The sequence below is a fragment of the Tinamus guttatus genome, unplaced genomic scaffold (assembly GCF_059628265.1).
Source record: "Tinamus guttatus ecotype Peru unplaced genomic scaffold, ASM5962826v1 Tinamus_guttatus_pri_ptg000150l, whole genome shotgun sequence".
Classification (NCBI taxonomy): Eukaryota; Metazoa; Chordata; class Aves; order Tinamiformes; family Tinamidae; genus Tinamus; species Tinamus guttatus.
In genome coordinates, this window is record NW_028288684.1 from 16,824,889 (window position 1) to 16,852,797 (window position 27,909).

General features: G+C 38.8%; 1 protein-coding gene across 1 annotated transcript in view; it reads left to right on the forward strand.

Annotated features, from left to right (window-relative positions):
• Positions 1-27,909, forward strand: part of SLC36A4 (solute carrier family 36 member 4) — a 91,934-nt gene that overhangs the window by 26,832 nt on the left and 37,193 nt on the right. The window contains exons 9-10 of the mRNA XM_088522346.1: positions 2,597-2,766; positions 11,214-11,383. Of these exons, the coding sequence (XP_088378472.1) occupies positions 2,597-2,766; positions 11,214-11,383 (340 nt within the window). The remainder of the gene's footprint in view (positions 1-2,596; positions 2,767-11,213; positions 11,384-27,909) is intronic.

Consider the following 27,909-nt stretch of genomic DNA (forward strand, 5'->3'; position numbering starts at 1 on the left):
CTTTCAAAATCACCATAGCCTGTGTTTGTTGCAGCTATATAACAATATAACATTTTGCTATTTCAGTTAAAGGTATAAGTATAAAGCAAATAAGTAAGAAATTTCTTTCACTTGTAGGTGTTTTTTCTTTTCTTTCTTTTTTTTTTTGTTTTGTTTTGTGAATAGCAGCCTAGCTGCAAAAGATCTGCATGGATCTTTCCTCTGAAAAAGACATCATAGGGAAAGGTCTAGCTGAGTCAGTAAAAGGTCTCTGAGTTGAGCATCTCCTTCTTGTGATTTTTAAAACCACAGGGAATGGCTCTTTTCGCCCCATAATCTCATACAAATTGCCCTTGCTGTCCTTCAGAGAGGCAGGCAGTTTCCTGAATCCCTTTCCTGCCCATGGTGCAAAAACACCAGATTTTTCATTACTGGAATGTGTCTGTAAGTTCACAACCCTCCTTCTGCTGGGAATGTATGAAAGGCTTCTGTGTTGGAGATGCTGGAGATCAAATCTCTGTGCCTGGGACCTTATTATGAGACTCCTGATATCTGTAAGCTGTGCAGTGAATTGCCTTTAAAGCTCTGCAGAGATCAAATAGTTGCCTTGCAATGAGATCTTATTGTAACAATTTATGCTTACTAGGATTCCCAGAATGTGTAGAAGGTGGCAGAATGTATGCAGGAAATAGACTAATCACTGGAAAATTAATAGTTACATACCAAATGAGTGTTTTTATTACTGACCTAGTCCCAAATATTCTCGGTTGATTCTTTTGGAGTGTTTTATAGGAAATCAAGTAGGAGAGAATTCAGATGAAGAGGAAAAGTGCCTGAACACTTGGAACATTTCTCCAAGTCCTTTGCAAGGAGATGTGTTGAGCAGTATAATTCCAGCTGAGGACAGAAGAATCCCAAATTCTGTCTGTTCTCCCTGGCAATTCTCAGTGTGAAATATAAACACAGCTGTATTGCTACAGGAGCTTATTCCATTTGGATGAATTAACATTTTTTGTCACTATGGCAGTAAAGTAATATCCCTAGCTACAAATCTCCTTTTGTAATTTTCCTGCTACTGAACGCTAATTGATAGATGGATTTATTTTTTTGTAATACAGCCTTATTTAAATTTTGCTGTCTACCACAAGGTTATTTAATAGTACAAGTTCAACTTGATTATTGGAATAAAAACTTTAGCTGTGGGAGCTTTGAATTATAAAGAGGATCCTCAGTTAAGTTATATAACATGCTTTAAGGATGCTCAGAAACTTGGAAATGCCTCCAACGTGCTATGTTTTAGAGATTCCAGGAATTCCAGTGTATGAGGAATGGGATGGAAGAACAGTGGTGGCACTCGTTGATAGGTCAGGAGGTAAATATGAGGGAAGGAATGATACCCCTAAAATGAGGAGTATGGCACCTATCCAGATTTGTTTTTAATTAATTACTCAATGAAACCTGCATTGTTTGTAACATATATTTTAAAAATTTAAAACAGTAGATATTTAATCATTTAAAAACCCATTATTTTATGAGAGACACCAGCTTCTACAGGACAGCCCTGTTGCCTTGTTTTGCCGTTGTTAGATTTGACATAAATGCAAATCAGATATCAAAGGCTCGTGCACTTGCAGGGCCGTGCTGCATATCGAACACATCCCATAGGCTGCATGTCTGCTTAAAGCCAATGGTTTAATGGCACCATTTATATTGACTGCATCCTCATTAACTGTTACAGAAGCTTAGACGTTTTGCTTATATGTAGGCACAGAAGATGAGTTATCTTAGTCTTGAACTCTACTCGCTCTTGAATATTTGAGGTAGGTGCACAGTTGCTTTGAAAGAGATTGGGAAAAAGCAACTTGCCCAGGAAGGTCTGCGCTCCTGTGACGTGGGGTTGGAAGGGTTGGATGCACTGATGAAACCCAAGGGGGAGGTATCCCCCTGCAGCATCCCGCGAGCTTGTGGCTTTGGTTTCCTGCCTTGCTTTTAAGTTTGTGCTGGTGGAGGAAAACTTAAGTTGAACCTCATGGAGTGCATTTTGATCTGTTGTATATAACAAGTGTAAAAGGCAAAAATCTCTCCAGCAAACTGCAAGCAGTGATGGTGGCAGGGGCTGGATCTGCACTTTGAAGGGACCACAAGCCCCTCCAGAGAGCATGGACTCTGGGATACTCCATATGGGATCGGTGTGTCTCTGATGAGAAGGGACCCAGCTTTTCACTTGCCTGGCAATTAAACATTCTGATTAAAACAGGGGAATTACCCTTGGATTCTGAACATAATCTATGACAGAAGATTTTCCATCATGTTACATTGCCTATGCACTATCATCTGGGCACTGTATGGTTCTTTTCTCACTTCCTAATCTATAAATATTATTTTTTTCCTTTCAAACAGACCTTGTATTCCAGCCCCCATAGGTGCTCCTCCAGAAATGAGTGAAATGTTTCCATGGGATGCATAAACCACGGCAAACTTCTGGGCTGTAAAATATTATTGCAATCTTAGTTATGAGTAATACCACCTAAACTACAGAAATTGGCTTTGAAAAGGCAGGGGATGTAAAGGACGTAATTGAGGATGAAAAATGAAATTATTTTTCCTCTCTTTCTAGGTGCTCCCTCTGGAAAACAGAATGAAAGACAGCACGCGCTTCCCACAGGCGCTCAACATCGGCATGGGCATAGTCATGGCCTTGTATATCTCCCTCGCCACCCTGGGCTACCTGCGGTTTGGGGATGAAATCAAAGGCAGCATAACTTTAAACCTGCCACAGGATATATGGTAAGTGGATATAGAATGGAAAGTCCTTGCCCTAGAAGGGAGAAGTTGTGTTGCCAGTCACAGAATCACAGGATGGTTGAGGTTGGAAGGGACCTAGAGATCATCTAGTCCAACCACCTTCTCCAGCAGGAACACCCAGAGCACGGAGCACAGGGTCTCATCCAGGTGGGTTTGGAAGATCTCCAGAGAAGGAGACTCCACAACCTCTCTGGGCAGCCTCTTCCAGGCCTCTGTCACCCTCACATCAAAGAAGTTCTTCCTCACATGGAGATGGAACTTTCAGCTTGTACCCATTACCCCTTGTCCTGCCACTGGCCACCACCAAGAAGAGTTTGGCCTCCTCCTCGCTACAGTCACCCCTCAGGTACTTGAACATGTTAATCAAATCTCCTCTCAGCCTTCTCTTCTCCAGATTAAACAGGCCCGGCTTTCTTAGTCTTTCCTCATAAGACAGATGCTCCAGTTCCTTAATCATCTCCGTGGCCCTACGCTGGACCCTCTCTAGAAGCTCCACATCCCTCTTGTACTGTGGAGCCCAGAACTGCACCCAATACTCCAGATGCGGCCTCACCAGAGCTGATTAGAGGGGCAGGGTCCCCTCCCTCCACCTGCTGGCAACGCTCCTCCTGATGGTTGTTTCATGCATCCGAGCTGTCATGCTTGTAACTGATAGACACTCAAACTTCTTCTTAAAATACTTTGTTTTCTCTATGCCTTCTACAAATATGTCATGATCCTAGCCAGTAATATCTTCCCTAGAGGAACTGCATGTGGAAAGAGCCCAGGGATCTTGATGGCACCATGCTCTGTCTCCAAGAGGAGCCAATGCCCAACAGAGCAAAGGAGCAAATCTGCACTTTGCAGCCATACGTATTCCGGGCCTCGAAGTGACTGGTTTGCACTTGGATCCCTGGGAATACAGAGGCTTTTCTGAGTGAAGCAACTTTGTTCAGCAGGTCAACAGATGGAAGAGAACACACTGAAGATGAACAGGCTTGTAGATCTAGTGCCAGTTCATGGATAAGGTATAATAACAGGTTCCAGTCAGGATAGTGAAACTTAGGAGTTACCAGTTTCTCACAGGTTTTTATGTTAAACTATGCAAAAAGAAAATTTCTGGAAGGGATTCTGCTTCCTTACTTCTTGAAAAAGAAATAGGAAACGTTTAAAAACTGTTCATAATCTTCAACAGTTCCCTTTTCACACAGTTTAAATTTTTAATTTTCCTTCATTCAGAAGAATTTTGAAGTCATTGTGAACTGTGCATTTTAAGTATTCTTTTTATTAAATTTTATTACTATTATCAATTATTATTTATTATTAATATTATTTTTATTAAAATATTATTTTAATATTTTTAATATTCCTCAACATTTTTGTTTAATAGCTTGGGTGGTTCCTGTATAAATACATAAATTGCCAGTAGAATGTAGCCAGAAAGGTGACTTTATTTTCATTGCTCTAATTTCAATAATTTCAACCTTTTTTTTTTCGGTGATGGTTTTGGTTTTGCATTTTGTACTGCTGTTTTATGAACTAACATTGGGCGTGAGTGGCATTTTTGCATAAGTCTTGCCTTTTTCTTTCTTTTTTTTTTTTTTCTCCTTTGATTCCCTATTCGAGGGCTTTTTTATCACAATATGCTTTTATTTAATTATTGTCTTTCATGACATAAACATACACAAAAAAACCCAGAAATCCTCCAACATGTAACTGCATCCATTTCTTTTTAGAGGATGTATCTGAGGAAAGTGAAAATACTTCTAGTTCTGCTATTACCTGGTTTTACTTGTTAATGGGAAAATGTTAAATTGGTTGATCTAGTTTTCTGTGTTAAAACCTAAATTAACTTTTGCCAAAAGATCACTTTGCTTACAGGAAGCGGACGAGGAGGAGGAAGGGAAATGTAGCATAAGCTCAGTCTCTTTCTCTGGTGCTTTGTGTTGAGCTCGTGCAAGCAACAGAATTAACTCGATTAGCTGCTGCCCAAGTGCTCTGTTCAAATATTAGTTTTCAAATAGCTCTTAGCTACAGTTTGGGTGTGAAGATCAGATGCTATTTATCCTGCTGGCTTTTCAGACCTACTGCAAGAAACGCAGCGACACGAGAAATGGGAACTGGAGCTCTAAAAATAGTGTAGAATTGGTATAATAAGTTTAGTAAGCTCAGAGCTGCTCAGGATGTATAGACAGACTGTTGCCTGTTTTCTGCTTTCCTTAGATATTCCTGAAAGTGGCAAATGGGGTTGGAAGGAGAAGCTCCGTGGCACCCCCGTGGGCCAGTGCTGGGCTTTGCAGTAGAGCTGCTTGGTGCCGTGCCAGGGTGTGCGGTTACCTGCGCCACCCGGCCAGCGCGTGCGGCGGCATCCGCGCGGCAGCATTTTGTTTCAGCTCGTGAAGACTCTGCTTTGGGCCCGTGCTTTTATGGTTGTAGATGCTGCAGGCTTGTTTTTGATGAGATGCTAAGCATGAAGGCAAACGCCAGGGCTTACTGAGTCGGCCAGAATTTTGAATCAGTTCAGTTCAAAATTCAGATTATAAAAACACGTGTTTGCCACTCTTTTTAACCAGATAGCCCTTATCACCATAATTTACCTGAAGAGAGTGGGAGTGAAGAAAGGCTCCTGTCTTTTGAAATATGGATATTTGTTTCCCTATTGCAGTGAAATTTCAGTCAAGTCAGGTTGAGACCGTATCTCTTCACTGAATAACCTCGGAGGCATCAAGGCTAAAGACGAGAGGTCAGACTGCTGGTTGTTGCTTCCCAACATAAAAAGCCAGCGAGTAGCTCGGGAACTAGAGCAGGGTCTGCAGGGAGCAGAGGAGGTTTTGTAAGAAAGTGGATCACGGGAAGTGCCTGGAAGTGGCTACGCAGGAAATCCCGGTTGTGCAGTTCCTCTTTGATGGAGACAACAAAAGTTCTGCTGCTTTCTCAGTTTTACTGGATGTTCTCTCGGGTGGCTGTGAGCAGCAGGCACAGACAGTTAAGTCCTTTGCTGTAATTTAGGTAGAGGACTGCCTGTGTCTATAAAGGTTTTACTAGATCACAGCCTTGGGAGAAGAGATTTGTTCCAATTCTAATTTAGAATGTAATTTTGGAGGACAAACTATGGGTCAGCTTAATATATTAACTGGAACATGCTGAAAGTTGACTTTATGGAAAGAGAGCAGTGTTCAGATTTTTTGCTGATTTTTAACATCTGCTTTACGGAATCGAGGGAATCCATTTTACTGCATAAGCTAAATTTGCTCTTTCTTAATATGCAGCTATGTTTGGCTACATGGACTTTGTTAGTAATTGGTTTTCATGTTCTCAAAGGTATGTAAAGTAGCTACTTTCTTTTTTTTCCCCATAAGAAGCAGCACAATGAAATCTAAAGTGTAGAATGAAGAGAGGCAAAGATTATTTTTGGCTTCTTTTGCACATACAAAGGACATTAAAGTATTTTTAAAAGTTAGTCTGTGGAAGCATCTTTATCTGATTGAAACATAATAGCAAATTACCAATAAAATCCAAAATACCAATAAAATCTAAAATTGAAACGTAAAATATTTTTAAAATCTCATTAACTTCAATATCAAAATTGATTTCTAAATTTAATCCTTTGCAGTTAGAAAATTACTTAGTACATTGGAAGCACCTGCTTTGAAGTACTCTGTATTTAAAACTTTTTTTTTTGTATTAATTTATAAAGCTTTGTGGGCGCTTAAGGTCTGAGGATTAAAGGCTCATTGGGAGGAGCTGGTCAAGTTGTCTTTCTGTTAACTGGCCAATATCCATATCAGCATCTGGACAGTAATATAGAGCTGATGGGGGAAAAATAACCCTCATCTCTTTCTCTTTTTTTCTTTTTCCTCTTCTTTCCTTCTAAATCTTTTAAAGTTGCTCAGCACTTAAGAAAAAACAAATAAATAAAAAAGAGTGTCTAGTTACTCCACTCTAAACGTGGACGTAGTTTTGCATATGCCTAGGACTTTAGAGGGCTATGTACAACCAGTAAGATCTTTGGCCCTGTTAGCAAAATTTAAGTGTACTTTTCCCTTTCTTTCATCAAGGAACTTTTAATTTCTTCCATGTGTTCAGCTAATAGAATTTTGTTTTTATTTTTATTTTTTTTTGTTAGAAGCTTTTCAGTATATTCAAAAAATGAGAACTTGCAGAACTTAATTTTTGAGAAGACAGGCATGAAAGGACTGTTGTTATCAAGCACTTTTCTCTGTCCAAAATGACTATGCTATGCCTGAAGGCATTTCGTAATGCTAAACTAAGCCTCAATTAGTGCTGTTTAAGCCTGATTTTATTTTCCTTTGGGCATGGAGAACAGCTTATTTTCTGCCTTGTAGAGGATTCTTATAAGTACTCTAAGATCTTTATTGTACATCCCTCCAGTGTTAATTTCCCCAGGCTAAATAATCCCAGTCTACAGCCCTTCTCAGTAGCCATGCTTTCTAAAATCTAATTATTTCATATATATAATATATATTTTAGGTGCAATTTTACCAAAACAATATTATGAGATATAGTGAAGACTGCAAATAGTACAGCATTGATGACTGTTGCCCCTAGAATTTGAGACCCTTTTTCTAAAGAGCTGTTGTTTTAGCTGTTTGACATTGTTTTGTGCAGATATTTTTTTCAAATTCAGTACAGTCTTGTGCATCTAATTATAAAATTATAGGCTATTTTTTCCAACAATTTCTCACATTTTCAAAGATTTTTCTTAATTTAAAGCCTGACTTTTCATATCCTTGCAAGCAACTCTATATGGTTCTATCTATAGATGTGCATTTTCTTTATGATGAATTTAATTAATAAAAGGTTTGAATGATAGCAACTGCAGCACAGATTCAGGTGGAATCAAATTGTCGCAGTTTCCTACTTTTGATACTAACTCACTGATGCTGCACTGACTATGGTTTTCCAAGTAGTTTTGCTCTCACCTTAGGTTTTCCTTTATTCTGTTATTTCTGTCCTTGCACATGGAAATGTCACTCAGAAGTTTTTAATCAGTTGATGGCATACAATATTTTGAGCTGAAATATTGAATCTTGTATTAGAGTTTTGAACATCTTAACTAAACAAGTTACCTTGTTTAAGGCACACTGTATCTGAATATGTTATTGTTTTCTAGTCTCTGTCAATTGTATTTTATTAAAATAAAAATGCTGGCAGTGTTCCAGATAAGGTGCTAGTTTTAGAGACAGGTTATAAAAGTATATAGACAAGCCACGGTTGTAAGGCACCTTTGGAGATTAAAAAAAATCCTTTAATTAAAAGAAGGCATTTTTTTTTTATACTTTAGGTCTGCCTCAGGAGGCTGATTTCTGTTTCACTTTCATCAAGACAGTGGCTTTTCTTGATGCCGCTGTCTGGCATCTTGGTTTGGTTTCCAGTCTTCTTGGTAATCTACCTCCTAAGTACTGCTTTGACAGACAGGGATCTTGATTTGGGGGTTTGTTGTATCCTTGCAAGTCCAAGTTTTTACCAGGGATCTGCTCATGTTCCTCCTCCCTTCTGTTTCCTGGGGTTGGTAATTGGGACGATGGTTTTAATGCTTCTGGACGGTTATAGGCTGTGCTTTCCCAACTCTTGGAACTGCCAATGTCCTTCAACTGCAGCAAGGTGGAAGCTGCTTTTCTGAAGTGCATCAGATAAACCTGAATTTGTGTGTCCCACTGTGTGTATGTATGCAAACCAGCTACCTCACAGTAAGGTAAAAGCTTCTTTCTGCATGTCAGTATAAATGAATGGGTACGCATCAAGATATTTCAAGCAATCGTATGCACTGGTATCCCTTCTTCATCTGAGACAATCCTGTTTTGGTGGGAAATTGTTGAGCGATATGAATACAATTTTGCCATGCCCTGTCAGTTGGGGTCAGAATCAGCAGTCAAAATCGGTGCAGGTCTGCTTTTATTTGCTACATGAAATGTGGCCTATGACAGCTCAAGGGACTATGTTTTTGAATGACCCCAGCTAAGCACTGGGGAATACAGAAACCAGGGTCTAATTTGTTCTCTCCCCATTCGTGCCAGAGTTCATTTCTTACAGTTATTACCTCTGTTTTCCATTCGTAGCTGAGCTGGTCACTGAGGAGTGAGTCAGGGCTTTGCTCTGCTTGACGTCATCCTGTTGCCAAAGTCTGGGTTGTTTAAGAGAAATGCTTCCTCTCTCATTTGTCAACATATTACACTCCATGGCAAATGGACTAAAACTTTACCTGAAAGATTTGATCATATTTTTGTTTGCATTCTTATTTCTAGAAATAAAATTGAATTAGGAATCATAAACTGCATCATTTGGCTGTAAGCAGCTGACAAATGCTTGGAGCACAGAGCAAGAGTGCACCTAGATTTAAAGACATCAGTCTGTTGGCATTTGTTCATCAGACGTAAAGTCATTTCAGGTAGGAAAATTTGCCTGATTCCTGGTGCCATCAACTGGATTGTCCTTTTCTAGTCTTTGCCTGATTACTGCATATCTGTGCAGTTTATGAGGAAAGACTAAGTGAGCTGGGCCTGTTTAGCCTGGGGAAGAGAAGACTGAGAGGAGATCTGATCAACATGTACAAGTACCTGAGGGGTGAATGTAAGGAGGATGGAGCCAAACTCTTCTCAGTGGTGGCCAGTGACAGGACGAGGGGTAATGGGTACAAGTTGAAGCACAGGAAGTTCCATCTTCATGTGAGGAAGAACTTCTTTGCTGTGAGGGTGACAGAGCCCTGGAACAGGCTGCCCAGAGAGGTTGTGGAGTCTCCTTCTCTGGAGATCTTCCAAACCCACCTGGATGCCACCCTGTGCCCCGTGCTCTGGGTGTCCCTGCTGGAGCAGGAGGGTTGGACTAGATGATCTCTAGAGGTCCCTTCCAACCTCAACCATCCTGAGATTCTGTGGCTTCTATGACAAAAAAGCATGTTTGCTCTAGTGCTGTTAGCAGTTTTTTTTTTTTTAAAAAAAAAAGTTGTTACATGATAATTCTTGAAAGTTCTCATTCTTCAGTCTTCTTGTTCATCGTAGACTGTAGATGTGAGGCAGAAACATGCCTGACATTTCCTCTGTTCAGTTGTAATCTGACAAACTGAAGAGAGTCCTTCTACCCAAGTACACTCAACCTACTGGGGTGCTGTGGTGGATTGTCTGTGCACAAAGTGGCACTGATCATCAGAGCCCTGGTCTTCATCTTCACTCTGAGGTCTTTTAAAAGTCAGCTAGAGTGTGTGGCTTTCTGTCTTAGGCTTGTAAGATGCTCCGGGGACAGCTGGGTTGAGAAATTGGGCAAATAACTGCCAAGTGATTGTTGCCAATTAGGTCTGCAGTCCATTACAGGTCACCTTAGGGATTGAGTGTGGAGGTGACACTTAAGCAGGTGCTATCCCTTTTCTAAAAGATGCTGTAGTTCTGCAGTAGTAGCAAATATGCATATTAGGTGTAATGGAATTACACCTAATTAATTAATGCTTTTGATCATATCAAATTTCCTTATGTAGATTTCTTGGTTTATGGCCATGATTATATACGAAAGCTTTAGTTTCATTATCTATATTAATACATAACCTTTTTCTGTAAATATCCTTGTTTTTGTGAATGTGTTAACACCAAGAATTAAAGATGCTAATAATGATTAATGATTAAAACACAAACAAGATTAATTGAAATTTTGGTTTTGCAGACATGAAAATACTTTAGTTGCACTGTCGTGCACTTTCTGGTATCTTCTCCACTAAAGAAAGATATGAAGACAGGAATGAAAACTTGTGCTTAATATAGCCTTCTCCCTCAGCCTGCTAAGTCAGGACTCTTTAACTGTCTCAAAGGAAACCTGGGTGCTGAACTTGGTTTATGTAGAGGTTCGGATGCTACAGAGAGCACTGAATTATTGGAAATTGTTGCACTGTGGAACTGGGCCATGATCATGACCCGTTCCTAGATGTGGAGACTTGGAAGCTCTAGAATCATAGAATCGTTCAAGTCATTATGGTTGGAAAAGACCGTCAAGATCATATAGTCCGACTGTGAACCTCTAGACAGAGCTCGTGGGATTTGAGCTGTTTTATTTTATAGCTTCAAGGAGGCTGAGTGATGGCAAGAATTAATTTCTGATTTAGTTGTTGCATGATACACAGAAGGAATAAAGTATAAAAACTTGACTCATTGCACATGTTAAAAAAACAAAACGTGAAACTGTTGGTCTGAAAAGCTGAGCAGTCTTTTTTGTACAATGAGGAAGTTAAATTACAAAGTGGGTTATTAGTTTATAATTTGATAGACCTTAAAGGTTTTAAGTACTTTAGACTTACATATAAGGTTAAAAAAAATCTAAATTTAATTAAAATGTTTTTACTCACTTAGCCTTAATGTAAACACAAATGTCCCATGCTAGAATTTTCTTTAGACTTTTTTTATTAAAAATTTACAACTTACATAACCTTGTGTAAATGTTTTGAACAGGTTATACCAGTGTGTAAAAATTCTGTACTCCTTTGGGATCTTTGTGACCTATTCCATTCAGTACTACGTCCCCGCAGAGATCCTCATTCCAGCCGTCACCTCAAAAGTGGAGCAGAAGCGGAAGCTGCTTTGTGAGCTTGTGGTGAGAGCACTTCTGGTCTGCTCAACGTGTAAGTTTATACAGAATTTCCATAAAAATATTTGTTTCTACCTGTTCTCGAGGACTGCATTGATAAAGCAATGTTCCTTTATTTATTTTTCTAGAGGTGCTGCTGTGTATCCGTAAAACAATGCTGCCAAATGTTGGTCCGTGGTCAAAGGGTTCATGGAGTGTCCCTTATTTTAGGTGGTAATGTCCCAAAGTAGTGTTGTATCTGCCCTCAATGCCCGTTCCGCCTTCTTTTTATTCACTTGTCCCCTACTTCATCCTCTCTTCCCATCCCCCTGTCCTCTTCCCTCTTTTCTCAGGGAGTTGAGTACTACAGGTCATGGTAGTGATCAGGAGTGGATTAGGGACCTCTATGTGCTCATTGAACGCTCAGCAGTCTCTCACAGGGAATTGATATCCCTGAAGATAATGAAGGGATAAGGAGGTTTAGGTCTCTTTATATCTCCCATCTAAAGGGTTGACCAGCAGCGACTAAAATGTGCTCATCTTGAAAATCTTTTAAAAAAAATCTTACCAGTAAAAACCTGGGTTCTTGACTTTACAATTTAATTTGAAGTGGCTGCTTACCTTAAAGAGATTTGAAACCTCCAAACAAAAAATGCCTTTGGTGAATAAAAATGCCAGTGGTGAGTAGGTTTGAAAACACATTTGCTTGTCTGACTTCTGCAGGGCACTGACTCTATGATATTTGGTCCTATTTTTTTTTGTCTTAATTTTATTCCTGAGCCTTGAAATTACCGAGTAAGCTGTGAAGGCAAAACTGGGCAACAATCTCATGAGAAAGGAGTAGAGAAGAAAGAGAATTAGCTTTAAAAGCTGGATGAGAAATTTGTGCAAGATGAAAAGAAAAACTGGAAGCAGAACAACCGTGGGCTGTGTTGTGAGCTGTACTTGGAAGTGGCGAAGTGCTCTCTTGGGTTTGATTAAATAAGGTTGTGGGGCTGTGGGGACCCGCAGTGTCCACTGAAACATCAAGTGTGGTGAGTTCCATCTTCTCAGAAGCATTTTTGCAGTGTTATTTTCAGATACTTCATTGGTTCATTACAAGACAGCATTTAATGGTCTTTCTTGTGAAGTGAATGTTAAATCTTTGCTGAAAAAAAATGTAGAAAAGAAGTAGTAAAGATGGACCTAATTCCTGACATTGAAACTGCTCGGTGATGTGAATCTGTAAAAAGGCCTTGCTGGATTTTCTTGGGGTGGTTGTGTGACCAGCAGTGTTTATCTTAGTTGTCATTTCCACTTTTTCAAGTGGTTTGTACAAAATGTATGTATGTTGTTATCCATGTACATTTGTCCATGCACATTTGTTCAGGTTGCAAAACTTTTATGGAAAAAAATGTTTAATTGCTAATTAGGTTTCGATAGTTTGTTTTCACCAACAGTTGTGTGCAAGCTCCCACTCTTACACTCCTCTTTAGTTTGCCACTTTTCATTGAAGGAAACATTGGTTATAATCTAGAATGGATTTGAATTGCGCTTGGCTTTCACTACATGCAGTAAATGGTTCCTAAAATGATTTGGAAAATGTTTATTAAAAAAAATCGACTAATCTTTAAAATTGAGTTTTGAAAGTGAAAATGTTTTTGATATCAGTGACAGAATATGTGGTAATGTCTGGACCTTTCAGGGGTCATACATTGGTTCTGTTGGTTTAAAAATAATTTTCTAAAAAGAGAAACTGATAACACACTACCTTATTAAGAAAAGACAGGAAAAAACAGTCAGCTTTTCATTATTATTATTAGTTTTTTGGAGTTTTGCGTTTCCCAAAAATCTATGAAGTCATAGTTTTGTTGTTCCATGCGTACATCAGAAGCTTGGCTGGAAATCATGTCTCCTGAGCTGATGCTGGTGGGATGCTGGCATTCGTTTGTATTTTTTTTTTTTGCTTATTTTTTGTATGGAAAGAGGCTAGTTCTAAGTATGGACTTGACAACTGGAGACGCAGCGTGCATCAAAACAAGGTCTTGCTTATGGTTTTATGTGCATTTAGTTGGTTGCTTTTGGATGCTGAGTATTGGAGAAGGATAGGATGTGTCTTTAGATACTTCTCTCTCGAGTAGAGCGCAGGGTGGGTTGGGTGGGTGTCAGTTGGGGAATAGACCAGTCATTGAGTTTTGCTGCTCGATCAGTTCCCGAGGGGCAGTGTGATCACTGTGGTTCTCTTTCTGCACAGAACTGGCAATGAAAACTAACTAAAAGATTTCTATATCAGATGGGAAGAGGAAAACAGACTTAAAAACAATGTTAGTAATGGCTATTTGGAATTTTAAATCTGTTCTTCATGGCTCTTTTAGGACTCTGCTCCACTCTCATTCAAAGTAAAAGCAGATTTTCCATGAGAGTGCTGTGTGGATAATAACATGCCTTTCCTGTGGTTATAATCCTTTATTTCTAGTTTTTGATCAAGAAAAATGAGTGCAAGTGACTTGACAGACTTTGTTCCCTGCTATTTTTATCTCTTCTTAAAATTTGATTATAGTATTAAAACAGCATTGGAGTATTACATTAGATAAAATCCAACTGAAATATTTTTGAATTTTACGAGAAGGGGGGAAGTGAGTCTCCATTTTGTGTGTTTTTGAGCATTTCCCTCCTTTTTCGTCTTTCCTTAGCTCTCCCCGTGTGCTTTGTGTGGTCCTTCAGGTTGCTATGATGCTTCATAATCCTAACACTCAACCGTTGTTCTGCAAACTCTGATGAGCACCTTGTGCACTCGCTGGCACTGCGCTCATGGGCGAGATTTCTAGTGAAGTCCAGAACAGGCTGAAGACTGTTCTGGAGGCACTGAATGCAGGTGGGAGGTGGGAGGTTGCCTTGCAGATGGCCAGGCAGAAAAGAGATTGAAAGCTCAGCCAAGGCTCCCCATGGTGGCCCTGCCCGCGTGCCTGCAGGTCCTTGCGTGCAGGAATACGGTAGGAACACTCCTAGTAAGCTTCAGCTGCATGAATTGCAGCTCTTAGCTGGGAACTCATGGCCTGTTGTCCTTTGAGTCCACTCACCCATCTGTAATAGTTAGAAAAGGTCTTTGCAAGGCAAAGATCACAGAAAACAGATTTGATCCTGCTCAGACTGTAGCATGCTCCTCTCGCATCCTTGCAGTTTCAGGAGGGTCTGTTACAGTCATATATGTATTTTTATTTGAAATGTGAATGCTTTTAATTTTCCTTTCTGATTTTTTTTTTTAGTGTTTGTAGTATTTGAATTTTGAACAGCTTCAGTCCTTTTTAAATATTTGTCAGGGTGGAATATTTATATTGTGAGAGTACTACTTCTATTTTTACTTCTTCAGAACAGGTATCAAAGATAATTTTGATTTGCATTTACTGCATCTGCTTGGATAAAGTTTGGACTTCCAGCCCAGATATTGCCATGGACCAGCAGTTTGCTGAGCCTGTTATGTGATAGCATTGGAGTATTGCACAGACGGGGAACAGTCGTATGAGCATAAAGCTTTTAATTTGCTTTTGAAGAAACTGGACTGTCCTAGCTGAATTTTTAAAAAGTTCATAGTTCTTTTAATATCTTTTGTTCTTTTTTGTGTAGAACTGTATAAGTTTCCACTTCATCTATTGAGAGACCAGTTTGTCTGGGAGAATGAGACAAAAAAACCTTCTACCCAAGTTGAGTCCTTAGTGCTGCTTAGCGAGTTGCTTGAAATTAGCTGCTGGTATGTCAGGAGAATTTTTTTCTCTTCCCTGCTTATCTAGCATTAAGATCATGGTAATCCTGGAGAGAGGAGACTTTGAAGATGTTTGGTGAACCTAAAAAGTCCTTTCTTGTGTTTAAAAACTTTGAAATATGCTCAGCACATTGAGACTGAGAGGAGATGCAGTGATCAGGAGCTCTGACTGTCCAGCATTAGGCAACAGTGAGGTTAGATAGCATCAAACATACTCAGTTCTACTGCTGTCTCTCAGTAAAAACTGTGTTCTAAAAATATAGGACGAGGCAAGAATGTAAATTCCCTGAATATATAAATGTAGGTTTCTGATTTCCCATGTATCAAAATCTTAACCGTGTGTCTCCTGCTGGAAGGTATCAAAGGTTAAGTTGTGCTTCCTGGAGGTGTTAGAAGAATTACAGATAAATTAACTACTGAGAAAATCTTTTTCATCTGAATGGTGGCAGCAAATCTACAAGGAAGAAATGAAAACAAAAATGAAGAAATTTAAACTTTATTTAGTTTTTAAAGAAAGAAATGCTTTTGACATGTTATTTTCAAGATTTTCAAGAGGGAAATAACTTTCTTTTGAATTGAAGAATACTACTGAAATTTGGTTATATAATGAAGAAAAATGAAGTTCAGAGGTAATATTATCTTTTATCTGTGCAACAAATATAGATTTTTTTATAAATAGCTTAATCTAGAGCTGTATTGCAAAAGCCACAGTGCGTCTCTTAAAATGAAAATGAAGAAATATTGTATTTGAATATGGATGTGGAGATATTAGCAGGATCGTCAGCTGTTTTGATTGTTAGCTCAAAATGAAACAGATTTAATTGAATGGCTAATCCAGCTGAGTGTGAACTGAGCTCTTTAGTGAGCTGCTTTCCATTTAAAAAAAAAATTAACCTGAGCCTGCTGTATAATTTTACAAAGAGAAGAAATTCATTATTCAGTTGAACTTTCCATTGTGCTTGTCTAAAGATTTTCTCATTTTATCTGTACTTGGGTTCAGAAAAGAACAGCTCTTGATGCTGAATGATTAGATACAAGATAACACAATGTTTATCAGCTAAAGCACAGGGCCAATAAAATGCTGATTCAGAGTAGCTGCAGTGCAGGTAAGATGAAGGAGTTTTCAGATCCGGGTAGACTTTAATATAAATATTTAGGATAGCATTTCCGTAGAAGTGGTCAGTGTGTTTGATTTTTTTTTTCATTTTAAAGGTAATGATGACAGATAAATGGAATGTTTGGAATGAAAAAAGCTCTAGGATGAATAATATTCCATTCACTTTTTCATCCTTAGCCTTTTGAGGTGATGTTTGAGGTCTCAGCAGTTTGATATTCTTTCTTGATCCAGTGAATCACAAAATCGGAGTATCTCTAGGGCTGCTGTATAAACCTGCAGTGTTTTGGGGACACTTAAATGCGGTATAGTAATAATTATTTTTTGTCAATATTTTACTGTTAGCATTTATTACTTATTGGTAATAAAGCAGTAGGTGCAGGTCTGAAATGGCACATGATGGGTGATATAGAGTGCAGAGCTATGAATTATTTTCTCTCAGAACTGAACTTTTGAATTGGTAGGATACACGTAATACACACACACGTGAGGGGACAGCTGATTCCTTTGCCAGCAAATACAATTTAGTGATGTTTTTCTTGACTCGTGCCTTTGCACAGAACACCTTTTTGCTGTGTTGGGCTTTTGCTGGAGTAACTGTTCGCAGGATCTTGCTGTGAAATGGGTGAAGGAACTGATCTGGCCTCAAGCTTTTCCAAACCACCTTCTTTCATATCTGGAAGTTTTCCTAGATGTTTCTTGCTTCGTGACTTGTCCTGGGACAAGTCAAAGAGCTGCATTCTACAGTTCAAGAGATGGAAGGAAGAACAGGAATATCTGTAGGATGTTATTTTATAACACAGCTAAAGCAGATAAGCAGTTACCCTATGAAAAGAGGATATCTTATGCTTATGTTCTTTCCATCTCTCTTTTTCCTACCCTGGCGTGTGTTATTCAAACTTTCTTCCTTTTTACTGAGTCTGTCATTAGATCAGAAATAATAATAATGAAAAAAGCACATGTGATTCACTAATCAGCAGAACAACCCATGTTCTCTTGTGAACTGTTTTGCATATTCTTAGATTCCACAATTGATAGAACATACTGTGTTTTGACTTGCCATAATTATTCACTGAGCAAAGATATTCTGCAGCATGGCAAAATATGAGTTCTGTTGTCTTCTTCAAAATGGAATTCCCTTTTCGCTTCACATGGGCTTTGCTGATCAGATTTTCTAGCCTTTATATCCAGCTTAAGTAAAAATTGTTTTGAATCCAAGCGCTGTCCTGGAAACTGTTAAGTCGAAGTACCTGATGCTCTTGTAAATCCAGGTAGTCCTTTTTTAATGGTAAGTGTAACTATTGCAACAGATTCCTGCTGAAGTTTTATGTATTCCCACAGTGTTTCAGGTAAAAGTCCTCCCTCCCCATGCTCTACATCATCACAGGGCAGTTTTGACAAAATGCCCGGATTTAGACCACCAGCAGTTTGCGTTACCGAAGATATAGAGGGTGCCAAAATATGTATTTGCTGTAAGTTTCTGGCTGCAACCACTCACTAGTAATAAGAGTTTGCTTTGTCTGACCTTTGGGTTTTTTGGTGGGTATGTTGGATGTTTTGATTCTGTATTTGGATTAAAAAACCTGAATTGTGCACCATTTTGGTTGATATCTGGGGCAGTGTTTCAGAGTGATTCCAGTAAGAGAGCTTAAATGGGAAGAGTAGGAGTGTGCCCGTGCTGTGCTGAGAACTGCACTTTCAAAGGAAAGAGTTTTCTAGTAAAGAAGGACTTAAAGGGATTGTGGCCCACAGAAGTAAATTGGGACCTGGAGGCAGTGACTAGAAAAGAACATATTGCTTCATTTTTATTGCTCTGTTCTTTTAGAGCAAGTCAGTTTTACCATTATCCTTAGTGAGTATTCCTTATGGTGATGTACTAAATTTCAATACAGTCCTATATATGTTATGAATCATAAGTAACAGAACTAAAATTACCCTTGTTGGGACAAGTAACTTGGCTGTGGAGTTGTCAGACATGGCATGGCTCATTGAGATAGTCAACATAAGGTGGCAAAAGTCAAAAAATGAACTGGGTTGGCCTTGAGGACACAAGCGTCCTATGCCTTATCTTCTCTGGAAGGCTTGTTTTGTAAAAGTGTGGTGTGAAGCACCTAAAGCAATTACCTGGGTTACATTTTGGTAGTAGCTTTTGGAAATCAAGACATTTTGCTGATGAAATCAGTTAGCCGGGGCTGGCCACACTAGTGGTGTGACTGCCTGGGGAGAACTGCAGTTGTGTTATTTTATTTCCTTGGACGTATATTTATATTCTCTTGTTTTTTCCTTTGAAGCTTATTACTATGGGAACAATGATGTAATAAGTCTGTGCAAAGCTAAGTGGAGTGCACGTTTAAATGCACATCTGGGAAAGGTTTGCCCGGGTTAGACTTTATGCAGCAGTTCAGTCTTGGCTGCCTCTGATTGTTCCTAAATTGAGGAGATTTGGCCTGGTAAGGAGCGATGAAGATAATTAAGGAACTGGAGCATCTATCGTATGAAGAAAGACTAAGTGAGCTGGGCCTGTTTAGTCTGGAGAAGAGAAGACTGAGAGGAGATCTGATCAACATGTACAAGTACCTGAGGGGAGAATGTAGGGATGATGGGGCTAAACTCGTCTCACTGGATACATTCTGCATCTTGCAAATGTGAATGATTTGCAGAGAGGATGAGGTTAATGGCCTTTTGCCTTCTACTTAAGGTAGAAGGTATTCTACTACATTCAGGCATATTAGTAGCTTATAAGGGAAAAATAGAAAGGAGATCCCAAATGCTGAGGTGGTTTCGTATGGCAAAAAAGAATCCAGGAACCCCTGTAGAGACACTTGCTCCAACCGTAATGAGTAGGTTTGTATTTCAGCTTGATACTTTCACTCAATGAATACTTTTAATAAAAAATAATTAGAGATTCTGAAGGGATGTGTGTCAAATCAAATAAGATTTAGCTCCAGTGATTAATTGATTTGAGGTATAATTTCCACCACTTAAGACTCATTTGTTGGAAGTCAGGCTTCTGAAGGAATAAGTCTACACAATTTTCGTGTGTATGTGTCCCCTGTAAGTAACTTCCCTCTGTTTTATCGGTTTCCCTTTATGTTTTTGCTTTCTGCTTTATTTTATGTTTCTGTTTATTTGTCTTTCATAATTTATCTCTTATATCAGACAAAGAACCAGAAGTACATTAGTGTAATCACATGGAATGAGCATTATTCTTGTGTGACCGAGTAATCCACTCGACATAATGTGTTTAGATTGGAAGTCTGAAAGGTTTGGCTAAGGGTGCTGCAGTTACCTGATTTATGTTTCTTTTAATTATCCCTATTTGATAGCTATAGATTATATATCTTATTGGAGTGTGGAAATAAGTACTTGCTGTCAAGTGCGCCACTGAGAATGCGGTAGGAGTTTAATTTAAAAACCTCTCATTTAGAGTTAGCTAAAAGAATTTACTGGTAGGTTAAGTGTAAAATGATACATTGTAAATGTATTGGGAGTCTGATTTTAAAACTTTGGTCTCATTTTGAGGTTGTCACCTAAAAGGTTCATTTTGTGCCATTGCTGACTATGCTGCCCAGAGGCCTGAGTGAGTTTTGCTGGCATGAGAAAATATTCTAGATTTGTCACTCTTGGAAAACTATTTTGTTTGGCTATTATTGCTCAAATTAAAGCCCTTACTCTATGGTGAAGTCTTTCTTTTTTATTTTTTTTTCATTCACTCTGATACAACATTTACTGTGATAAAATGAAATTGCAAAGCAGCAAGCTAAGGTTAAAAAAGTGTTGTGAATGTTAAAAACTAAAATAATTCATTTTTGTGGCTGTTCTAGAGATCCTCAATTTAATCCTTACTCAGCTTTATGCTAAATAAAATACAGAGTACTGGTAAATAAGCTGCCTAGCAAAGGTAGAACAGTATGATGTGGTAGAATTAGAAATAGTGAATTGCTTACCCAATATTAACATTTCTTCAGAATAAGAAATGAGACCAAGACCCATAGCGTTTTTTGGTCCTGTTAGGTCATCTTTCCATGTGTCAGCGAGTGCTTCAGTGTCTTTGAGGCTTGCTGCATGGTCAGAAGGACCATCCAGTCTGGCACCCTCTGTAGCGCTGCTCGTACCTGCTTCAAGGAAGGGGCAAAAAGCTGGAAGCAGGACAGAGTATTTTGGATATAAGTTATCCTGGAAAAAAAGGCATCTGGATAAAAAGACAGCAAGTGATTTACTACCTGTTTTGCTTCTTTATTAGCGCTTGAGGTATCTCAGCCTCCCGTGTACCTGGGAGCTGCCGTGGTTTCCCAGCACAGTGGAGCAAAGTCCTTCTTTCTAGGCAAGGAGTCCTGAGGCTTTGCTGGCTTTCCTCCCTTCCCCCAGTGCTGGTCACAGAATCTCTGGATGGTTGAGGTTGGAAGGGACCTCTAGAGACCATCTAGTCCAATCCCCCTGCTCCAGCAGGGACACCCAGAGCACGGGGCACAGGGTGGCATCCAGGCGGGTTTGGAAGATCTCCGGAGAAGGAGACTCCACAACCTCTCTGGGCAGCCTCTTCCAGGGCTCTGTCACCCTCACAGCAAAGAAGTTCTTCCTCATATGGAGATGGAAATTCCTGGGTTTCAACTTGTACCCATTAGCCCTTGTCCTGTCACTGGCCACCACCAAGAAGAGTTTGGCCCCATCCTCCCTACATTCTCCCCTCAGGTGCTTGTGCGTGTTGATCAGATCACCCCTGGCAGTAATGGTTCTCTTCCTGCTCTGAGATAAGTGTTATGTGACTGAAGCTCAAGAACTGAGTTTTCACCAGAAATAGTTGCTCAATACTTATTCCGTTTTCTTAACTGAATTTGGGTACTCACTTTGGAAGAACAGTGCTGACACGGATATAGTCCATTAAACTTTCTGTCCTTATACTTTGTTAATCACAATGCCATGTGATGCTCAATCAAAACTCTTACAGAAGTCTAGGTACATTATCACCATTTTTTTTTTATCAAATTCAAATCTAATTAAAGAAGATAGTCTGGTGGCCTATTTTTCACAAAATTTCATATTATCTGTCTGAATTCTTCGCAGAGGTCTTACAAGATCGACAATTTCTTCAGTTCGAGATTATTATGAATATGATAGACCTACAATTATCCTATATAATCTGCAATTTATATAGTTTCCAATGTATCAAAATTCACCCTGAAGCCCACTATTGTTCACAGAAGTCCTTATCTAGCTCTTTTAAAACACTTGCATGCTTCTTATGCAGTCCTCCTGATTTAAAGATATATTTCCAATCTGCTTAAAATCCTCGATTACTGTTGCAAAAAAAGTACTTTGAAGTACTTCGTTTCACAAAGACATTTTTTTTTCTCTGAAATACTGATCAAAAATATTGCTGAAACTTTTGCTCTTTTTTGTTTGTTTGTTTTTTTTTTGATTATTCTGTCATTGTGGTTTGTCACTCAATGGACAGGGTCACTAACTTGTCATTAATTAGTAGTTCAGAGATCAATTTCTTTTGATCAAAATAAGAAGTAAAACTGAGTTTCTCCTTTTTGGATGCAACCTTTTTCAATTAGTTAATTCTTATCTTTAATTCTAGAGAGTCTATGGTATATTAGTACTGGTATGATGATATCCAATACATGCTACATTTAATTAAAAAGTAGCTCTCCCTTGGTGTCCTGTTTTTTTCTAAGAAGCTGATCCCTCCTTGTGGCATCAGTTCATTTTCAAACTTTTACTGATCTCTCACATCTTTCTTGAGAAACATTTGCAATAATTTGTTTCCGTGGTGCTGGGGGCTCTGAAATAGGCACCTGTGAGTACATGAGGACTACTTGTTTTTTTTCTGCCATCTTTGTGAGTCTCATTCTCCCTAACCTGTGTGCAGTTATGTATTCTTAATATAGCAGCCTGACCAGGTTCTCATAATACTTTCTTGATATATTATAGTAAATAATGTGTAGGCTACCAAAAATGCCTTCTTTCCTTTTCCCTTTATATATATTCTTTTCATGCTCCTTACTATTTCACTTTGCTATTACCTTATACATTTTAGCTAATTTATTTCCAGGCCATTTTCTCAGTGCTTTTGTTTTTCATTTTCTGAAATGGAGGTGATCCAAAACCTACAACATAATTTTCCTGTAGAAAGAGAACCAGAGTTCTGCAAAGCTTCAGTATTTATTTGCTTGGATAGCCCTGTCTGCAGTTTGCTGCTGCTGTTCTTGCACTTACAAGTTAAGAAGAATCCATAAGAAGATTACTCATGAATTTACTTCCTGCAGGTCCTTTTGTAGCCTGCAAAATTTCACGTGAAGCCTTGAAAGTAATGCAGATCCAGACCATGAAGAGAAGATCATTATTCACAGGCAATGCATGCGTACTGAATTTTGTAGTTGGACCCTGGTTTTGCCGTGGGTGACAGTACCATCAATAAGTGTCATGAGGACAAGAGAATTATGAGAGGACACTCTGTCTTCTAAAACTGTTGGTTCCAGTTAGTGGAAGTGTGGAAGTGACTTCAGGAGTTTATAGTTAGACCTACTGCTCAAAGCTGGGTTTGTTTGAGTTGAGACCAGGCTGCCTGGGGCTTTGTCCAGTTGGATCTTGAAGACCTCCGAGGATGGAGGGTCTCCCCGTTCTTTGGGCAAGCTGTCCTAGTGCTCGACTCCCGGTGGCGACCTTAGCCGGGCTCTTTACCGAGCCTTACCTCGAGTCACCAGCTGCCCTGTTTGTTGTTATGGCTGGGACTCTTGTCTTTGCACTTCCCTCAGTAAGGAGACTGTTCGATCTTCTCAGTAGCCTCCTCTGAGGTACTGGGAGACTGTTGGGTCCCCCTCAGCCTTCCCTCCAGGATGATGAAGCTCAGTCCGCTCAGCTGCTCCTCACAGGGCAGGTACTCCAGGCCCTGAGCGGGTTGGCCCTTTGCAGATCTCACTCCAGTTTATCAGTGTCTCTTATACTAGGAGGCCCAAACTGGTCCTCTTTGGATGTGATTTTTGAATTTGGGATGTACTTTTTGTAATGGGGTTGTTGTCGCTGAATAGCTTTTTTTCTGTGGGATTTCTGTCTTCTCTCAGGTAAATCCTAGTCTTACGCGTGTAATTTCCTATTCAGAGCAATATCTGTGGTACTACAGAAATCATGGTCAAAATTTTTGAGAATTATCTGTATTGGACATTGCTGTGAATTGCCTTCACTTATTTCACAAAGAACTGAGCCCCGCAGTAAATTTAAAAAGTGTATTTAAACTTCAAGGTTTTGGCTTATTTGTCCCAAGTTTATCTGCATGGTAAAATATCAACTAAACCTGAAAAAACCCTATAATATCCAGATTTTTCCCCCCAAATGATTCTTTCAATTTCATTTGAAAGGATCAAATTCATTTTTAAGGATCTTAGACCCACTTAGCTCAGAATCTCAGAATCTGAGAATGGTTAAGGTTGGATCTTGGGTACTGGTGTTATTTGGAGTAGCTAAATTGTACTCCTACACTGCAACTCTTCTGTTTATTGGGGTGTTTGCTTTTTGTTTTTGTTTTTTTTTAGTCAGGAATAACAAGTTAATGCATGTCTTTCATACCGTGGTAAGAACTGTGCACCAAACTCACCATCTTTTGAGCTCAGAATAAACCACTTACTTACATGTGTAATACTCCAGATATCATCTCACCTATAATGTCAGCTGTAAGCAGTTCTTAGTACTAATTCCGTTTGTTGTCCTACAACTAAGTAAATCATGCATCATATTCATAAGCAATTATCTGCAACAGAATTGTTCACCCCACTATCAGTACCTAAGAGTTCAGGTATGTTATTACTTTCCAGGAGTTTTATCCTATAAGTCTGGCTTAATGATAACTCTAATTTAGTTTGATTGTAGCCCTGCTATCCTGTTATGCTTAACATTCATGTATAATCAAATCCCTTTTTCACTGTCAACTGCTCCACACTGGTTTTATGCTGCCCCCAGGAAAATGTTGTAAATTAGATATGGCTTCTCAGCCCTGATTGCTGCTACTACATTTTAAAATGAAATTCTTGCATAAAGGTCTGACTTAGACCTGAATCACAGAGAGATATTAGGGACAAATAATGCTATTGTGTTTTTAAAAATATTTATTTATTCTTATTTTGTGCCTGTGTATATGACTCATCTAGAATTGGATGCTGTGGACCGTGGATAAGGTAATGGAGCACTAAGGTAATGTAGCTGAAACATCCCTTTAGCTCCAAGAAGTGCGTTAGCAAAGGCAGAGCATGGGGACAGACTTGGGGGCCTTTTTGTAGGGGGATGTGGATGTTCAGCAGCTGGGGATGGAAGCACCTATAGCGCCTCTGTGCCATTGCTACGGGGCATTCTAGATGAAATGCTTGAATTGAGCTCTGCTTTAGTAGTTAGGTGGAAATTGCATCCACTAAGGGTGTTTATGAGGGTATGCATGAGTAAATCACTGAAACTGTTTAGATATTGGATGAAGAAGTAAGAAGTCACAATTACACAATGAGCAGGGGAGAAGGAAGGTCTCCCTCATTTGGACAAAATAATGAGAAAGAGAGAACCTGGGGTCTTCCTGCAGTGGCAGCGGGTGCTTGCGTGGGGCTCTGAAATTTGAGAGAATCGGTTGGACTAGACTCACCGTGGTTGTGTGTTTATTCTCCTGGTGTGTTTTGGTAGTGATGAGAACTAGGAATCCATAATGCCCGCTGTAAGTGTAAGCCATTTATGTAACTCGTCAACGAAGATTGATTAAAAAATAGGGTGTCAACAATTGATTACAGAAATATCAGCCCAATAAAAAATAGTTTCCCCAGGTAAAATGTGCGCGTGTGTGTATATATGTAAATTTTATATAAATATTTATATAAGATATAAATACACACATATATATACACGCATACACACTATTGTATATTTTATATTTATTTATTTTGCATGTGTAGACTCAGTCATCCCCTAGAATTCAGTGATACTTGTCACTGCTGAAATTTTGTAATGATTTTTTCTGTATTATATTTCCCTCATTCAGAGTGTGATATGGATGTTGCTTAATTAACAAACTGCAAATAGTTTTCTCATTCCATTGCTATTCAAATGTGGCCTGAAAATTCACTTGTTTCTAAGTGCTTTTTCGTTGCACAAGTCTTTGAGTGCATTGCAAACACTAATGTGTTTTCAGAATTTTGTATAAGAAAAGTGGAAATGGAGAGTAAAGGCTAAAAGAACTAAGGTCAACCATGTTCCTTGCTTATAAGAATCCTATTTAAAACATTCAGAAGATGCTCTTTCAGGATATTTAGCATTGTGTAATTTAATGTAGCTGTTTATGTAGTTTCAAAGCAGAGCTTCTGTTGACGTCAGCTGCATCTGCAAGTGCTCTGTGCTTCAGCAAATTGGACACGAGGAAGCCTGACACCCACAAACTATTACTGATGAGCTCAGTTGACATAAGTGATGCTGGGTGAGTCACTTAAGTGCTCAGAGGCAGCTCTCCAGAACAATACTCAGTTGCCTCAACTAAAAGATCTTTTTCTCTCTTCCTGGACTCTTCTTTCTCATTCACTTTTCATTTTTTGCATGGAACTTATGGCTCTTCTTTTTTACTTCCTGGTCTTGATTCGTTCTCTGCCATGGGTCCATGGTCCGTAGATGCATGAAAAGTAATAATAAAAAATTGTGTGGTCGTGCTGTTAAAAATCTTACACACTTTTGCACAGTAAATTACAGTATCCTCAGTGATTACAGTATCTCTAGTGACTGTAGTTACTGAAATCAGGATCTTTTTCCTTTGCCAAACAGGCAGGCTTATTTGCAGAATTCCCAGGGGCTATAACATTTTGGGTCCTGGTCTTCAGGAAACATTAAAAATGAAAAGAAAGTCTCAGTGACTTCTTTTGGTTTTGATTTGAACAGAATAACATACTTTTTCTAACTACTGAGTAAGAGAACTATGAATAATCCTGGTTAGAAATATTGCAGTTTTCTAGTAAAGGTGAATATATAGCAGATATTATCTCGGTCATTAAATTTTGCAAAATTATAAGCCATTGAAAGTGGGATATTATGTTAGGAAATGTTAGGCAGACTAATAAGAAGTACCAACTATGCATAACTCCAGGTGAAACATTTGCCTCTTGATTGAGAAGCTGTCAATTTAATGGAGGATAAAAAAAATCACTTGAAAAATACCAAATCCTTAATTGCTTGCTATCTGGCGAAGACCTACATAGCCATTTTTCATTAAAGAAAATAATTTCCTGCAGTGCTGAACTAAATTTATTAGTCTTAGCTATAACTAGTTATTAGCCAAAGTTACAACTAAGAAACTTCATGTTTTGAAAAGAAACCTTGTATTGCAATGCTCTCATTCAACTGTCATGCTTATTTCTAACATCATTTTAGCACAGGCTTAGTCAAGCATGCTTAACTGCACCTGAATTTCTGACCAGGAACAAACTTAGATTTAGTCTGAACTACTTTGGTAAGCTATGGCCTTAGTTACCAAGCCTGTTACCAAGTTAAAGAAGACTATCCATAAATTTCTTATTGTATATTGAATCCTTTTGTCTTGCTCGTTCCCTTTGAAAGCTTTTGCCGTGGTTGGTTTGCTGTTTAAGTTCTCGTGGGCAGTGTCTGCATGATGTTATGGGCATGCACAACATTTGTTCGTTGTTCTCTTATGAAAGAGAATAAGCCTAAACTCGCAAAGCAAGAAAAGTGGATAAGGGTCAAGCTAGAGCCTCTTGAGCCTAATTAAGTTTCCCTGTACTCTTCTTATACTTTCGGTGATAAAGAGACCCCCCCGCTTATTTTAAATAAGCATAAATATTTTTAATTCACTCCTAAAGCTCAATGTTCTTCTCAACTGTTTAACTATTGAAATATTACTCATCTAGGAAAGGGATTTATCTTGCATAACTTCAGCTGTCTACATCTAAATTAGTTGCGTAGGCTCCCATTATAGTCAAATTAATATTGTCAGTGGAGTATAGGAGGAGGTGTATTGCTTTCTGAAGAAGAAATTCTCCATTTGGGTAGATGAACTTAATTTACCAGGTTGACTCAATCTCTACCGAATATATGGAATCTACACAACTAGCTCATCTGTGGGTATCCAGATTTAGGTGAGATTAATTCATTCTCACTTTAAGATATTCCTCTACATTTCCTCTAAAGCAAGAGATATACTATCTTATTTCTGTATTTTTGTATTCATATTTTTCTCTACTAACCATTCATCTAAGAATTCAGAAGGAATTCACTGTGAAATTGCAGAACTGGGTTCCTTAGGTATGTAACCTAATATCACAAACATGGCCCAAGCCAGAGGACTGATCCTGTGAACTCATGACACTGAATTTCATTGATATGTAGAGTGTTTGATAGTGAATAAGACCAGTAATATACGCAGTCTGTTGGAAAGAACCAGTGTGGGCTCTATAGAGAAAACCTGCCTACTATTGAGTGGATAAAGGAGATCCAGTAAATATAACTTTTAAACAGCTTTTCAGGAAGCCTTTGACAAGATTCCACAACATAAACCATTAAACAAATGGAGTTGCTGCAGGTTTGGAAGAGGGAACCTTGTATGGCTTCAAAGCCATTTAAAGTTTGAGAAGAAAAAGGTAAAGGTTAGTGCTTATTTTGCAGACAGAAAAAAAGAAATAGTAAAGGGTCCCTACGGCTCAGTACTCAGACCAGTTTTGCTGGAAATGTCCTCAGACCAGTTTTGCTGGAAATG